Source organism: Penicillium malachiteum (assembly GCF_028827825.1).
Source record: "Penicillium malachiteum strain IBT 17515 chromosome Unknown utg000005l:1.0-9002435.0:326005.0-9005861.0, whole genome shotgun sequence".
Lineage (NCBI taxonomy): Eukaryota > Fungi > Ascomycota > Eurotiomycetes > Eurotiales > Aspergillaceae > Penicillium > Penicillium malachiteum.
Genome location: NW_026643099.1, coordinates 5,827,512 through 5,844,094, shown reverse-complemented (window position 1 = coordinate 5,844,094; position 16,583 = coordinate 5,827,512). Strand labels below are relative to the sequence as shown.

Below are 16,583 nucleotides of genomic sequence, written 5' to 3'. Positions count from 1 at the left end.
GCCCTCATCTCCATAGAGAGTACGTATGTGATAGTTCATAGGTCCATTAACTATTAGTCGCTATCGCTAACCGCCTAATGGATTCTAGCACTACTTGCCGGTTCGTTTAGTCTTAACTATTAGTAATAACTGATCGGATAAATAGAAATATCCAATAAACTTCATCTAGGCCAGAATAGTCAGGATTCAGATGTTATATCCAAGAAATTAAATTCAAACCCCAGCAAGAGCTTCCAACCACAATCTATTTACGCCAAAGAGATCCAGATGGGTGAAACAAAAGAAGAGCAAAGGGAGGGAAAAAAAGACCATCCTCCAGCCTCCACAGAACCATGAGAAACAGGTCATCACAGGTTTTAAATTATTTGAAAATGAAAAAGAAATGAGAAAAAAGAGAGCGATTACGCCAAAAATGTCATGACAGGGAAAAAGAATCCGCTATCGCTCTATCGCTTCATGCCCCAATCTGGTTTCAAGCTGGTCATAATATCATCCCTGGTACCGACCATATCATTGGCCAGACGGCTAACCCGGTAGTTACCCATACGAATATTATTCTGATGCGTATTGGAGATACCTGTCCGGTTGCTGCGAATGCTACCTGCATCACTGCCACTGTCCGAGTTCTTAAATCGGGGTGGAGGAGCAAAGTCCAGACTCGTGAACGTGCCGGACTTACGGAGAGCATGACTAGAGAAGTAGGTTAGTAAGATTAGATTGAAGGAGAGGAACGGAAGATAACTCACGCGCTGGGAATAACGGCAAGGTCGTCAAAGGATGACATCAAAGGCGTGTGAGCACGCATCGCCGGACTGTATGGTAGCCTTCCACCAGTCGGGGTCTCCGGACGACCGGCTACTCGCTCACGGAAGCTGTGGGCAGGGGCAAATTCTGATGCGAGCATAATAGAATCATCCTTCAACATGTGAGGGGTTGGGAGAATCTGAAGTGGTGAAGGAACAGGCACAGGCCGACGTTCCTTGGGAGGGGGACCCCCGGGGCCAGGACGCCCTGAAGCCGAGGAGAAGGCCCGTGGACCAGGACTACGCATGCCCCCTCCAGCGGAGTTCGTCGCCATATGACGAGCTGCTCCTTGGAATCGGGGTGGAGCCCGAGGAGGAGGAGTCATGGCCCGACGACCGACCGGTTCAGCAAAGGGCATAGGAGGAGGAGCGGTGGCATCTAAATAATCTCCCGTAGTAGGGTCATACAGATAACCACCGTCGTAGAAGTCTTGAACACCCTCTCCTCCATAAGTAGTCTCTCGTTTGCTGTCATCGAAGTATTCCTTGTAGAACGAACGGATACGGTTGGCACGCTGCTCAGGGTTGTCGGCAGGATCCTCTGGGGAAGAGGGCGAACTCCGAGAGTCAACCGACGAGTGTTACGACGAGCGTCGTAGGTTGGGTCTAGGTTCTGGGGCTCCTCTGGAACCTCCGGGATATGATTGGGTTCTTGGTGATGCTCAGGCTCCTCAACAATAGGAATGTTCACTTCGGGGATCATCAACTCTGACTTGCGACGGTCATCACCATAGTCACTTGATGTGACATCGCTGGCGGGGAATGAGATCCGAGGAAGCTGAGTTGGAGAAGTTTCAGGCAAGGGCTCATGATGAGGCAACCCGCCGGCGGGGAGTGGGAAGTCGGGACGATCTTCAGGGGCCATCTTCACGTCATTGCTATGCGTATCAAAATGGAGATCCGGGCTGGATGTAAAGTTGAATTCTGGTTCCGGCATATCAAATCGAGGCTCTGTTGCAGCAGGCGAAGCAAGTCGAGCAGGAGGTGGAGGTGTCGGGCCCACGGGGCTGCCCAAGGCCAATCCAGGATGCTGCTCATGCTCTGATGGAGCAGGGTACTCCTGGCGGGGAGGAGAAGACCGGTATGAAGCCGGTTCCTCTACAGGGCTGCGGTACAGAGGAGGTGATGACCGAGACATGTTCTGTGCGTTCTTCAATAGACCCGAACTGGGCTCTTCCGTGCCACCAAACCGGGACGTTGATCCTGCAATACTTGAAGCGTCATCTCTCATTCTGGGGAATGATCGAATCGATGCACCGTCTTGCGGAATAAATGAAGCCTGGCGGTACTTGTCATCATCAATTGATCGGGAAAGGGAGTGCAATGAGTCTCGAGAGCCGTGAAGGCCAGGAGGCAACAGATAAGGGTGCACATCCAGCGAGAGACCCTTAGCATGGTTTGGTTCCACCATCTGGAGATGGCCGTCGGGCCCGTCTCGCCTAGGGTTCACTGGATCCATGCCAAAATCCAGGGATTTATGTTTATCTTCGGCATCTTCGCGTAGTAATTTCTTTACATGTCTTCGATGGAGTACGATCAAGATCACAATGGCACAGATAATCGGAACACTAAGGAAGAGCATGCCGGTTAGTGACACTGTAATTTTAAGGCTTCGATTCGATATTTAGGTGCAGGGAAATCCTACCCAGCGCCGAGTACCACGGGTAACACGGTGGTGTCGAGATTACTTGTAGATTTCTCGCCCGAACTTGATGTAGAAGTTGTAGCAGAAGAAGAGGCAGCTCGGGCGACTAATGAAGGAATATCGAAGCTTCGGTCGGTCAAAGTTGGGGCAATATTTTGTAAACGGTTACCGGGTATGACATCCCGTCGAAACCGGTGCCCCATCATCAGGTCGGGATGATGGTGAGGCATATTGGGAGATTATCGAGCGGCTCCCGCTTCCAGCACGTCGGCCTGTCGACACACGAGAATTGTAAAAAAATGGTGTTAAGTCGAGGTCATGAAGTTATTGGCACCGGCGTGAATGATCAGGAGGTTCCGTTTCGATAATAACCTGGCGGGAAAAAAAAGAGTGTAGTAGAGAGAAAAACAACAAACTGCAGGCGGGGAACAAAAAGAGGGACAAAAGAATGAACACCCTCTAGATGTAAAAAAAAAAGAATGGCGGCCAGCAGCCTTGGAGAACGATTGAGAAGTTGGAGAAAGGAAAAGGGAGAAGGGGCGAGACCTTCTCTGTATTTCTCCCACCGTTTCTCCCATTACGGGGCGAAAAAGAGACTAACTGGGACTAAGATTGAGTGGGCTGTTGCTTGACTGGACTAGACTACTCCCCTTTTCCCTTTCCTTTCCCCCCCCTGGACTCAACTTGGTTAGATTTAAAATTTCATAATATTATAATATATAATTTTAAATTAGTTATTCTCTCTTTTTTGTTACTCTTTACTCTATACAAATTCCATAGCAACCTGTTTATTATTGTCTGAATGACTCTGATGTTCACTGCAAGGTACTACCTAGGTAGTGGGGAAAGTGTCAGCTCTCTCACCAATCAGTATTGGACTGCCCCTGAACCGGAAATGAAGCCCCAATCTCCTCAGTTCATTTGATTCCAAGGTTAGTATTGATACGAGTACGATACAATCATTTACAGGATAATCTCTGATTTGTTAATAAACTGAAGCTATTCTATATAAAGGTTGGACAAGTCTATTCCTAGTATTCTACTCCGTACTCCGGTAACCCTAACGAACTTTTGATCCACTTCGTTTAGCCCCGAGCCACGCACGCACAAGACCTGGAGTATGTAGTATATAGTAGCCTAGAGATATACGGAGTATAAATGGTGGAATAACTCAGATTAAATAGTAAATAACAATGATAAGACTATGGATTAATTGCCAGCGATATCATATTCAGATAAGTACTCTCAAGTACTTAGATTATCGAACCGGAACCCCTAATTTCAAATTCACCCTTGGAAGTTCCACGGATCCAACATTCAAGGTTCAAATGCCCATGGTGCACATGTGTTCTGTCCGCTTAAATAATTGGGGAATGTTCATTCATCACCTTATAGAACCTTAGAATCCATAGGAGTAGACATGGAATTGATTATGGCTCAACGTGGAAAGCCTCTAAGGAATGTGCACGTGTTTGAGGGTCACGTGTTATTCAACTGGTCAATCTCGGATAGATCGACATCACCTGCCCAGATGGGAATAATGATCACGGGTTAACCTAAACCCTATCATCCTGCATCAATTGATCTCACCTGGTGTTCAATATCATGGATGATATGAATTTATGGAGAATAAACAAACTGACAGTATAAATAGGAATGAATCTCGGGAAATAACACCCTTATCAACATCACCAACCCATGACGTAAATCCCTCGAATAACCGAGCTCGTCCGCCCGTTGCCCGAGGATAGCCTTGTTGAAGCTCTGATAAGGACTCCGTCTTATGAAAATTTCTATAGATACGACCAAAAATTGGTGAATTCTACGCGATAGAGACGCATTTCTATCTAAGCGGATCCTCCATCCCGAGTCTGATGCCACTCTGAATCGGCTTACACTCGGCGAGCCGAGATATATACTTCCGAGATAGTAAATTTTTTATAGATGAAAATTTCAAAATCTTCAAAAATGACCAGTAACTTTCCTACACTCAGTATATTTTTGATCAATTAGTAGTGTTTAAATATATAATGCAAGGGAACTGAGAATCGAAGTAGATATAAACAAAATGCACACCTGGGCACATAGAAATGTTTGGACGGAACCATACAATCGCTCAAGTCCCTACCAGACCCAGGCCCGCAACGCCCATCCGACGAAACCCGTTACTTGGCTCCATTATGGGATCAATCGATATCAATGTCTCCATATTTTGCCGCTGAAGTTGCCAAGCATCCAATGGTATAGCTCGTCGGGCATAAGACAGGCAAAGAGAGAAAGAGAATCAGATCCATATGCCATATACCCGGTGTCAGTGCGACTATATTATTTCAAGTTATCTATTTCTATCTTCTGTCTTATAACTACTCCTTTCAGTTCTCAAGAAAAGCAATTTTGAAGTCCGAGATTCAAGTTTCTATTCAGCATAGAGACCTCTGTTAGTGTCACTGGCAATTGCTACTATGGACTCTCCCATGGAATCAGACCTCGAAAAAGGAGACCTCACCAACACCCACGATGGAAACATCAGCATCGACAGTACAGCCTACCAAACCGAATCCCTCAGCTCCAAGTCCTCAATACCATCCTCTCAAGACTATGATGCCGAATACCTATCTCGAGTCCAAACCGCCCAATCTCAATCATACTACGAACCAGGATTAGAACGACACCCAACAGCCCTAAGTCGAATCGCGACTCAACGCAGTCAACAAAATGCCACTGTAGGCGCAAGTCCCAAACAAGAATTCAAAGAACTTGAAGCTCTCCCTGATTTCGGCGCCGGAAAACCCTACCCACCAGCATTACCAAACAAAGAAGAATATGTGGTAGAATTCGCCGGACCCGATGACCCTCTCCATCCACAGAACTGGTCTCTTTGTTACAAGATAATAACAGCCATCATGCTCTCCTGGACTACATTCAACGCGACATTCACAAGTAGTATCTACTCAACTGCCGCATCTGCAATCGCAGCCGAATTCCATATCTCAACTGAAGTTGCTACGTTAGGGTTATCACTATACGTACTCGGCTTCGCAACAGGACCAATAATCTGGGCTCCATTATCCGAATTACATGGTCGACGCCTTCCAATCGTTGTCTCCACATTTGGGTTTATGATCTTCCAGTTCGCCGTTGCGAGCGCAAAAGATATTCAGACTCTTATGCTTTGTCGATTCTTCGGCGGGTTCTTCGGCGCATGTCCCGTTGCGGTAGTTGCAGCTGTATTCAGCGACATATTCGATAATCGAATTCGCGGACTAGCAATTACAGTCTTCGCGATGACGGTATTCACGGGTCCGTTATTCGCATCCACAGTCGGTGGATTTATCGTGGAAAGTAATCTCGGTTGGCGATGGACAGAGTACTTAACCGGGATAATGGGTGCATCCGCATTCATCATTGATGTAGTCTTTCTGCATGAGACATACCCTCCTGTTATCTTAATCAAGAAAGCCGCTATTCTTCGACGACGGACGAGGAATTGGGGGATTCATGCGAAACAGGAAGAGATTGAGGTTAATTTACAAGAGCTTCTTCAGAAGAATTTCAGTCGACCGCTTACGATCCTATTTACAGAGCCGATTGTTCTCGCACTCAGTATCTATATGGCGTTTCTGTATGGGTTACTCTACCTTTTCTTAACGGCATACCCTATCGTCTTTCAGGAGATTCATGGATTCGACAAAGGTGTTAGCGGGTTGCCATATATCGGTATGATTGTGGGTGAATTCCTCGGTGGATTTTTTATCATCTTCACTCAGCCATGGTATAATCGGAAACTCGATGCCAATAATGGTGTTCCCATTCCGGAATGGCGGTTACCTCCTGCGATCGTGGGTAGTGTTGCTTTTACTGCGGGATTATTTTGGTTTGGATGGTCCGGGTTTAGGGCTGATATTCCCTGGATTGTACCTACCATGGCTGGGTTCCTGACTGGATTCGGCTTACTGTGCATTTTTATGCAAGCTTTCAACTATATTGTTGATAGCTATCTTCTTTTGTGAGTTCTTCTTATGAAACTCTCATCTGAATCCCTACTAATGATTGTTCTAGTGCTGCTTCTGCTTTGGCTGCCAACAGTATCCTACGATCCTCGGCCGCAGCAGTCTTCCCTCTCTTTGCAAAGTATATGGTAAGTCTACCAGACATGAAGTGAAGATCCCAATACTAACAATATCCAGTTTAATTCTCTTGGCGTGAATTGGGCCAGTACATTGCTTGCATGTATAGCAGCTTTAATGATTCCCATGCCAATCTTGTTCTATTTCTACGGTTCAAAACTCCGAGCAAGGAGCAAATTCGCGACTGATTACACGCCAATTGCTCAAGCTCATACCTTTGAAGCCCGATGACGGCCATGGGCATACATACTTCCAAAGATGATGTGTTATTTAGTCCAAACCACAGGTCCTGTTAAAAGTCTGAATTATGATACCCATTTGTTGCTTAATTAGTTATTTACGATGATCTTTCCTAGCCTTCAAACAACACTATTGAGCTTTTATATCATGGTAACAGTCAGTTTGAGTATACTTGAATTATATGCATTACATTGGACCTGAGGTCATTGATTTTCATAGTAGTCTTCGTTCACTAATCATCACGATGTATCGGTCTGATCAACGCCCCTGTAAATGGTACAGCGTAATTATGAGATGTATGAGCCACGCAAATATGCCACAGATGAAAAAAGGAGTGCAAAAATAAACAAAAGGGACGACTGGATCTTTCCATCTCTTAGATAGAAAGTGTCCAATGCCATGGCCAGAATCATCGACATAGTCTTCACAAAAATGAGGAAGGAACGTAAATCCAAGTAGTCCTTGCACAAGGGGGAATAAGAGAGAGATAATTGAGAAATGTACACGAGAAAAAAAGAAAAAGAAAATTTTTACAGGTATACGCAAAGACTTTTTAAGGTGTCTATATGGACACGTATTAAAAAAGCTCAATGGAGGAAATCATGGGAGAAAATGAAAAGAGAAGGGAATCAAAAATGCCTTTTAAGGCGAAAGATCTTTTACAATCAGGTCATCAGAATCAGTACATACACAACTTTTAAAAAGTTCACTTTTTAAGCTGAGATTGACAGTACATATCTGAGAGCTTTTCATGATATCATATGCCAGGCGTCCCACTGATTAGGCCCTGGCATACGGACCCGTGAGTCATTCAGTGCATCTCGGCCATTGCGGCCTTAAAGCTCGCCAGGTCATCCTGGGAGGGCTGGTCGAAGATGCGACGGAACGGAGGGTCAGAAGGGAAGATGTCCTGCGGCTTGGCATCAACGCCCTCCGCCTTACGGATCACCTCCTTCAAGGCCCGGGTCACCACTCCAGCACGAACCACGAGATCACGGAGGGAAGAAGTGTCAAAGGGCAGCTTCTGGGGTCGCGCATGGTGGGAGACGCGAGGCAGGGTGGAACTCTCAGTTCGCTGGCTAGGGTGAAGGAAGTCAAGGACCGACTTGGACTTAGGCGAGTGCATAGAGAGCTGCTCGAGAGCTGAGGTACACTTCTGGGTGTCCTGGGCGAGTCCATCAAGACCGTCACTCTTCCGACCCCCATTGTACTTCTTGGCCGCATTGCTCAAGCCTTCGTCGTCCGAGTCGTCGAAGCTGAAAGTCAGGGATGAAGGCGATCCAGGGGGCGAGGAGCGGTGCTGGTGGTGGTCGTCGTCGTCGATGGTCGCCAGATTGATGATGCCCTCGGCTTCCTTCCAGAGTTCGCTTGCGGGGCCGTCCAGAAGACTCAGAAGTCCAGCTTGGTGACGCAGACGCTTCAGTTCCTCGACAAGCAGTGTCAACTCCTGCACCTGGCCGAATTGACCGCGCAAACTGGCCTGACGCTCTAAGATGGCCTGGGGAACAGCAACGGTCTGGGAAAGGCACTCAGAATCAGTGGTGGTCTTGGTATCCTGGCTTGGAGGAGCCTCATTGTCGTCATCCTCAAAGTCGAAGTCACTGTCCCAGTCCTCACTGACGCCCTTGGTGCCCAGGGCCCAGGTACCAAATTTTCCGGAGGTTTGACGTGAGTCGGTGGTGGTGGCATCTCCAACAACGGGAACACTCTGGCTTCGGAGGTGAATAGCAGAGGGGACCTTGCGGCAGGCAGCGCGGCTTCCACGGTTAATGTCCTGTTGTTTGCCGTGTACAGTTCGAGGGCGAGCCTCGGACTCGGACTCACGCTGCTCAGACCAGTCAAAGATATTCATCTTAACTGTCGTGTCCTCCCGCAGGGAGCACATATCGTCAAGAGGGGAGCCCGGGTCACTCATGTCAAGGGAGAGGGGGGGAGTCAAAGTCATCTAAGTGGTTCATCTTAAAGGGATTCGACAAAGATTCCGACAAGGGGTTTTTGCGTGAAGAAGGATGTGAAGGATGGAACTCTGACAGACGCTTTTGTGAAGGAGGGAAATCTGACAAGGAATGCTTTTGTGAAGGAGAGAAGTCTGTGGTTCGGTGTTCCTGAGAGGAAGGAGGGTCAAAGTCTTCAGGCAAGGCACCGATGCTGCTCTGTGACTCGTCCTCAGCTACTGGTAAGGCCGTGATGTTGCTGAGGTTGAGGTGGAGAGGGGCAACAGGAAGAAGAGCGCCAGAGAAAATGGGCGGGTCCCTTTCAATACGTGAAGCAAACGACCCATGTGGAAGTAGATCTGCGAGTGTTGTGACTTCCTCATTTGAAAGGTTTGCACCTGCCTTATCAAACATAGTTTCGATGCGTAAGCCCTTTAACCCACTTGCACTGGTGCGCCGGGTGCGTATTGAGTCCCAGTAATCTGTCATCATATCTGTCTCATACTCATCGCTCGACGTGAAAACACGTGTATCATCAGATCCAATTACAGTTGAAGATGGATCTGATGGATCTGATGCAGCAATTGAAAATCTTTTAGGACGACGACGTAACGAGGAACTGTATACATTACTTTCAGGCCCACTTGGCCGACAAGAATGCTGCCAAGTTGATAGAGCGACAGCATCGGAAGTCAATGGACGGCTATGACGTAGACCAATATTGTAATCTTGTGATACTGATCTTGGTCCAACTTGTGCGTCTCTTCCAGCAGTAGAGATAGGAAGGCCAGATGGAGATAATCCTTGTGGCTGACGAAAGATACTAGGATCAGTAATATTCCGCCGTTGTGGCGGTGGTGCAGGAACACCTGGCATTGATTTTTCCAACTTTGCAAGCTCCGTTCGAGGAATAGAGAACGTTCTACCCTTTACACGCTTTAATGAGCCACCACGAGGCCGTCCAAGAATGGGGTCTCCGGATCCAGTCACAGTATTCACAATCATTCTTTCAGGCTCTGCGTCACTCATAGAATAAGAATGTTTGTGACGTGGCTTATCTGGAGGAGGAGTTGGTAGAGGAGTGAGTTGATCAGTCCCATTATTCTGGAATGGATTGCGAAATTCCACAGGAGTGAAAGGGGGCTCTGTCTGGATTTGAGTATTAGGAGCTTTAGCTATGATGCTGGTTGCAAGGACCAAAGCTGGTAAGGTGTCTTGATCGGAGGTTATTCGTCGTACACCTGAACCCATGGGGCCTCCTGTAGCGGGCAATTTTCGGGCAAGTTTTGCAGGAAAGCCACTTGATTTAGGAAGTAAGTATGGTTTCCATTCATCTTGAGAATGAAGCCCGAACTCATCAAATCCTGGCGAGTCAAGTAAAAAGCGCTCTGAGATTTCCGATTCAAAATTTGTGACCAGAGGTGACTGAAATTGCCTAGACTCTGACCGTTGATAGCTAGTTGCTGGTCTGCGTAAGCCAGGATTGGGAGACTCAGAAGGGTTGACAAAAAGAGGGACATTGGAATGTTGTGACGTCCGCTTGACCAGTTTGTTGGGAGATCTGCGGCTAGAAGGACGGGGAAGGATTGGACTCGCTGACCCATTGAAGGATGGAGTAACAGGACTATTAGTTGACGGACTTTCAGTTTGAAATGATACTATTGATAGTCGTCGTAACCAGCCAGTAGATGGTCTTCGGGATGGTGGTGGGTCTGTTGTTTCATTTTCTGGAATTCGTAGGGGTGGGTTGGTTAAGGTTTGACCACGGCGGCGCATTCGAGCAGCGCCAAAGGAGAGTGATGCCTTTCGAAGATCCGGTCCATTAGATTGAGTATCTTGCGATCCCTGGTTCTCAGTCGGCTTCTCCCGTAAGATCCAACTTGTCCCCGCAGATTTCGGTCGTAGTGATCGGGAGGTTTGGGGTCGGACATTATTATTTGGCGCTTCGTTAGGATGAGGCGACACTTGATTATGAGGTAGAGTTTTGCGTCGCAATAGACTAGACTTTGTTCGCTCAACGCGACCAAGCGCCAATCCTGTAGTAGCAATGCCGACAGTGCTCAAGGCACAGAGCTAGAATAGCACGCGTTAGTCTTCTCAGCCCCCTCAAAAAAACCACCATATTGCACTAGTAACTCCACTCTAACATACCGTAGAAATATGATCCATCCTCAGAGATCGCCAAGAAGAGTGTCAAGCACCCTCCAGCTTAGCTCCGCAGAGTTGATCGTTGCGAAGGACATCCCATATGGTTTCGCGAACGGGGCGGAGAGGGGGAATACACAAATGCGCTTGTTGATTAAAAGGGGAAGGGTGTAAGGTTAAAATAAAAAAGAATGTGAAAAAAGAAAAGTGAAAATCAACCCAACCCTGCCCGTCATAGAGACATTTTACCCAAAAGAAAGGAAAACCGATGACGAGGGAGAAGGGAAGTGGAGTTTGGAATCAACAACAACAGAGATTCGGGGATTTAACGCTAAACTAACCTGGGAGAGGGGGGTTTATACTGTACGCTAGGAGCATATCCTATTATTTGCAGAATTACTGTAATATAAATTAAAGCATGATTTCATGCGTTAGGGCTTTTTTCTTTTTACTTTTAAAATGTTACAAAACGTGTTTATAACTATTATTATATTGGATATTATGTGTTGTTGTTGTGATGTTGGGATATACGGATAGTGGCTGATCTAGAATACAGCTGAACTCCTCTCATTCTATTATACCTTCCAAGGTTCCTCATCTCTTCCCTCTACATAACCAAATCTTAACTAATCTTCTCAACCTATCAACCTATCAACCTATGAACCTATGAAAAAATTCTCCTTCAATCTTCCAATTCTATCTGTTTTAAAATGAAAATGCGGACCCCTTGCGGCTCACTCTGCATTGCTCGTGTCCAGACCGAAACTAGCTGAGCTTACACAGATACGGAGAAGTCCGCAAGTGGATGCAAGTGGCTGTGGAGGAGCCAAAGGAAATTGAGAGCGGAGACCAGCAGAACACAAGGGAAGAAAAAAACGCCATGCGGTCCAGAGGATCCCCACATACACCTCGTTTTGGCCTTGTTGGTCCCCCTCACCTTCCCAGGATCGGTAGTCGCGCGATCGCAAGGGCCCCAGTACGGCCGATCTGTGTCCACCGGTTGGATGAACGGTTCCCGGTCCCAAGGGAGAGAAAACAAAACAAAACAAAACAAAACAAAACAAAAAAAAACAAAGAAAGGGAAAAGAACAGCGAGAAAGTGATTCCGCCCACATTGAGCACTGGGGTACCGGTAAGGGGAGCACACTTTTTTACTAGACGGAGCACAAAACGCTTATGTAATAACACTTATTATATAATCAACTTTTTCTCAGCCGAAAAGAAGGTCACTGTAGCAACTAATAATAAGTTAAATTATAAACAATTATTCTACTAAAATTTCTTCTTCTATTCACCTGAGTTTATCAAATTTCTTTAATCTTTCATCCAATATGGAGGCCCTTATGAACCAATCGTTTGATACTAGTGATCAGCTAGTCCAGGCTATTAAAACACAGGCCTTACAGGATGGATTTGTTGCTGTTATTACTAGTAATAATAAAGATCGAAATATGAGGCTAATGTGTGATCAATCTCGCAGATATGACGATCAGATTGAAGCAAAAGATGGGGCTAAACGTCGAAAAACAAGTACTAGACGTGTAGATTGTTGTTTTTTTCTCTACGCTTGTAGATCTACACGTAAAACATCTGATGGAAAGTGGCATATCACTAAGTTTAACCTTACCCATACAGGACATCAGGTCAATATTGCTAATTTAATTATTCATCCAGGGGCCCGGCAGCTTACAGATAGCCAAAAACAGCAAATTTTCACCTATTTCAATCAAAATATCACACCAAGTTCAATATTAGAACTAATCCAGACAGATTTTCCTAATATTCTAATACAGATTCAAGATATCTACAATCTACGGAAGACTTATTGGAATGAAAAGCTTCAAGATCAGTCAAAGGTTTAATATTTAATCACACAGTTAGGATTAAAACAGTGGAAACATCAGGTTAAAACAAGCCCTGAGGGGCATATTGAATTTCTTATGTTTGCACATCCAAAGATGATCGACTTTGCTAATAAATTTAATAGGGTTATATGTCTTGATTGCACCTATAAGACAAATATTTACAATATGCCACTTTTACATATTGTTGGGGTTTCATCTAGTAATCATTCTTTTTCAATTGCTTTTGGTCTGATGATGAATGAGAAGCAAGCAGCTTATGAGTGGGCACTAGATACCCTATTTTCTTGGCTTGGGCAGGCCCCCCAGGCCCCCGAGGCCACTCCCAAGGCAGCTACACAGGTAGCTACACAGGCAGCTATACAGGCAGCTACGCAGGCTGCCACACAGGCTGTTAAAGTAGCTGTTGAAGTGGCTGTTGAAGAGGCTATTGAACAGGCGGCTACAGAGGCTGCTATACAAGCTATTAAACAGGCTATTGAACAGGCTGATACACAGGCTATTGAACAGACTAAGCTTACCCCCCAGCCCATAGGCCCCCTACACCCTACACCTGTTTTAGTTACTGATCGAGACCTTGCCCTACTAGCTGCAATCCGGACAAAATATTCTATATTTCCACATCTTCTATGTCTCTGGCATATAAATCAAGCTTTTCTAGCTAAGTGCAAGCCTGTTATAACAGAGAAAGACTCACACGCCCACCGAACACTTGAAAAAACATCAGACCAAACAGTGAAAATATCAGATGAAAAGGAAAAGAAATGGGATGAATTCTATTCTGATTGGATGGAAATAGTAAATTCTATATCCTTATATGAATATGAATCAAATTTGATTAAATTCAAAGAAAAATATCAGGCCAAGTACCCCTCTTTAATCTATTATATTGAATCGATTTGGTTGGTTCATAAAGAAAAATTTATTAAATATTGGACTAATCAATATCTTCACCTAGGAAATTCAACAACGTCACGCGTTGAGGGGGCCCATGCTGTTCTTAAGAAACATATTAAAACATCAAGATGTGATATTTTAACCCTTTGGTCCCGAATTTCTGCTGCACTACCAGAGCAAATTAGGGCTATTGAGAATGATCTTTTAAATGATCAGACTAAAGCCCTAATTTCCACCCAAGGAGAGTATCTTTTTCAACATTTAGTTCGAAAGATTACTAGATTCTCGATGAATTTAGTGATTGATCAGGCTAAAATTGCTAAAAGATGTACAGCTCAGGCCCCGTTAAAAGCCTGTACAGGTGGTTTTATCCGAACTATGGGCTTACCGTGTGCACATCAGATTAAAGGATGGATTGATAGTAAACAATTTATTCCGATATCTGCGATACACCCATTTTGGAGGCTATATTCTTCTGAATCATTAGCCTGGACCTTACAGGAGCCTAGGGTCCTAGGGGGGCCTAGGGGGGGTGCCTAGCCCTAATGAAATTCATACACCTGCATCAGTCTCAACAGCAGCTCTGAATGTTCTAAAAGCACCAAAAAAAGCACCAAAATGTTCGAAATGTGGGGTGATAGGGCATACGATCCGATCATGTAAATAATTAGTCTAAAATTTGATTTATTTTATCTTATTTTAATTATATGCAGTGATATTATATGCAGTGACCTTCTTTTCGGCTGAGAAAAAGTTGATTATATAATAAGTGTTATTACATAAGCGTTTTGTGCTCCGTCTAGTAAAAAAGTGTGCTCCCCTTACCGGTACCCTGAGCACTGACAGGGTACTACATACCCCCCCAATGCTGTCAATCATCTGAAACAGGGCCCCCCCCAAATTCTTCCCCCATGATAACCTGCACGAGTGCCCCATGGTCAATGGTCGTGGGGCATCTCTGTCCATACAGAGTACATTTCTTTCAGTTCTTTTCAGTTTCATGATGTCTGCAAAATCCTTCTCGAAGGCTGACATCCACTAGATCCTTTCTTTTCAACTGCTGATCCGCCTTGTACCGCGGGTTGAGTTTTATTGATTTTCGATTTTATTTTCCCCCCCTGCTTCTTTGGTACCATTTTCCGCTCTCCTTTCTCTAAGCGGGGCTATTCAGGAAATACCGGAAATAATGTGGGATCTGGAATAGCCTGGCATGAGCTCCGATCCATATCGTCATACCCCTCTCCACTTTGTAAATGAAAGGGGAACCTGCCGTGGGTCAAACGCGAAAGACAATCGGTTCATTGCTGCCGATTTAGGGCCATCTGGTTTGGATCTCGGCGCCAATTGCAAGTATTTACCTCTATACTTTGAACTAAAAGCTTTCGAGCCTTCCGGGCCTCAAAAATGAGCTACAAAAAAAATCTATATCTACTTCTGATCGACTTCTTTTTCTGCCAGTTCTCTGTGGACCCTCCCCCTGGATGAGCTCTACGTAGTCTGCCGATCCACTCAGCTCCTGGAAAAGCCTGTTTGGACTCAGTTGCTATGCACATTTTCAATGTGAAAAAGCAGTCAAAATGATAATCGGGATGATTGGCAACAGGCTCCCCGTTCTTACCTAGTCAAATTGTGTTTATTTTTGTGTGGCTAATAAGCTTCCGAGAGCTCTGTTGACGTGTTAACCTAGATCAACGTGGTACAGTTGTCACTTGCAGATACTCTCCAGAGCTCTGGTCCAATCGTTACAGTAGCTGCAATAGTTCACTAGCCAATGACCCTGCACAGGGAACTGTCAACACCCGTTGTATCCTGCAGGTGGAAGCATATGTTTCCTGCACCACCTGCTGTCACTTTGTGTTCTCATTTTGCTTTTTCTATCTTGTTGTTGTGTTTACTATAACAGACATGAAACATGGCCGATCTGACCGACTGAAATTGGCGATACTCTATTCTAATTTTGGAAAGAGATATACAGCCATTAAGCTTCAAATGAACTAGGCTACGCAAAAGGACCAGAAATATGCAAACATCGGGTCTATCACAATTACTAGGTGCAATTAGAACACTCGGCTCCGAATGCTGGGGAATTACACGGGGCAACGTATGCAGTTACCCAGAACTTGAACTTGCTCGAGCGGATTTGGGTTTTGATCATACAAGATCAACCATTGCCAACTTGTGACCAAATTGTGACCTATCATTTATTTACTCCCGAGGCTATGGGTTTATCTTTGGATACCCGAATCCATATGGAATACTCAGTGATAGCCAATGTCTCATGGACTCATGTCTTTTGAATTTTAATATCCAAAAGAGCTTATTCCAAGTGCTGCCGCCCAATTGAAAGACTGTATGGAGTAGTGCTCAATCTTTGAAACTTGAATCTTGCAGACCTGACTTGAATCTTTTCTTGGCAGGTATTGGGAGTATCTCGAACAGACACCGGTTTCGTCACAGGTTCAATGCTCTCGTATAAACAAAGCCCGGACTTCCAATTTTACAATTTAGATCGATCTAGAAGCAATTGAGAACACCGATCGATGGGCGGATTATCGATCATAAAAAAAGAAATGAGAACTCACCGGTGCTCTAGAGAGCTTATCGCGGCAAGCGTGTAGGCTAGCTATAGATGCTACCTAGTACATGCCAGTTGACGGCGTGAAGATTCTTTGACCCACGCCATTGCTATTAGGTGGATTATTCCTGTAACCCACATACTGACAAACTGCTCGAATCTTTCTATACTCCTAGGTAGAGATCATTGTAGAGTATGTAAAAGTATTCTATCACATAGCACAATCATGTCCTGTCAACTGGCTATACAGATCACGTGCATCTTATCGATAACGCACCGAAAAACACGCCACTTTCAATGAGGGCAGCTTTACCCCAGATCTTTCGCATTTCGATCAAGTGGGCACTTCATTCTA

At 45.3% G+C, this 16,583-nt stretch overlaps 3 protein-coding genes across 3 annotated transcripts; 1 reads left to right on the top strand and 2 right to left on the bottom strand.

The window, feature by feature from the left end:
* Nucleotides 1-446: 446 nt before the first annotated feature.
* On the bottom strand, nucleotides 447-2,678 carry N7483_012180 (uncharacterized protein; the record flags this gene model as incomplete). Its single annotated transcript, XM_057095607.1, has 4 exons — nucleotides 447-690; nucleotides 747-1,344; nucleotides 1,380-2,371; nucleotides 2,449-2,678. 4 exons carry the CDS (start codon nucleotides 2,676-2,678, stop codon nucleotides 447-449), a joined length of 2,064 nt encoding a protein of 687 aa, XP_056941578.1.
* A 2,232-nt stretch (nucleotides 2,679-4,910) lies between these two features.
* N7483_012179 (MFS transporter) lies at nucleotides 4,911-6,806 on the top strand (the record flags this gene model as incomplete). The annotated part of the gene is made up of 3 exons (XM_057095606.1): nucleotides 4,911-6,454; nucleotides 6,508-6,586; nucleotides 6,636-6,806. 3 exons carry the CDS (start codon nucleotides 4,911-4,913, stop codon nucleotides 6,804-6,806), a joined length of 1,794 nt encoding a protein of 597 aa, XP_056941577.1.
* An 820-nt stretch (nucleotides 6,807-7,626) lies between these two features.
* On the bottom strand, nucleotides 7,627-10,918 carry N7483_012178 (uncharacterized protein; the record flags this gene model as incomplete). The annotated part of the gene is made up of 3 exons (XM_057095605.1): nucleotides 7,627-8,725; nucleotides 8,802-10,822; nucleotides 10,901-10,918. 3 exons carry the CDS (start codon nucleotides 10,916-10,918, stop codon nucleotides 7,627-7,629), a joined length of 3,138 nt encoding a protein of 1,045 aa, XP_056941576.1.
* Nucleotides 10,919-16,583: the final 5,665 nt, after the last annotated feature.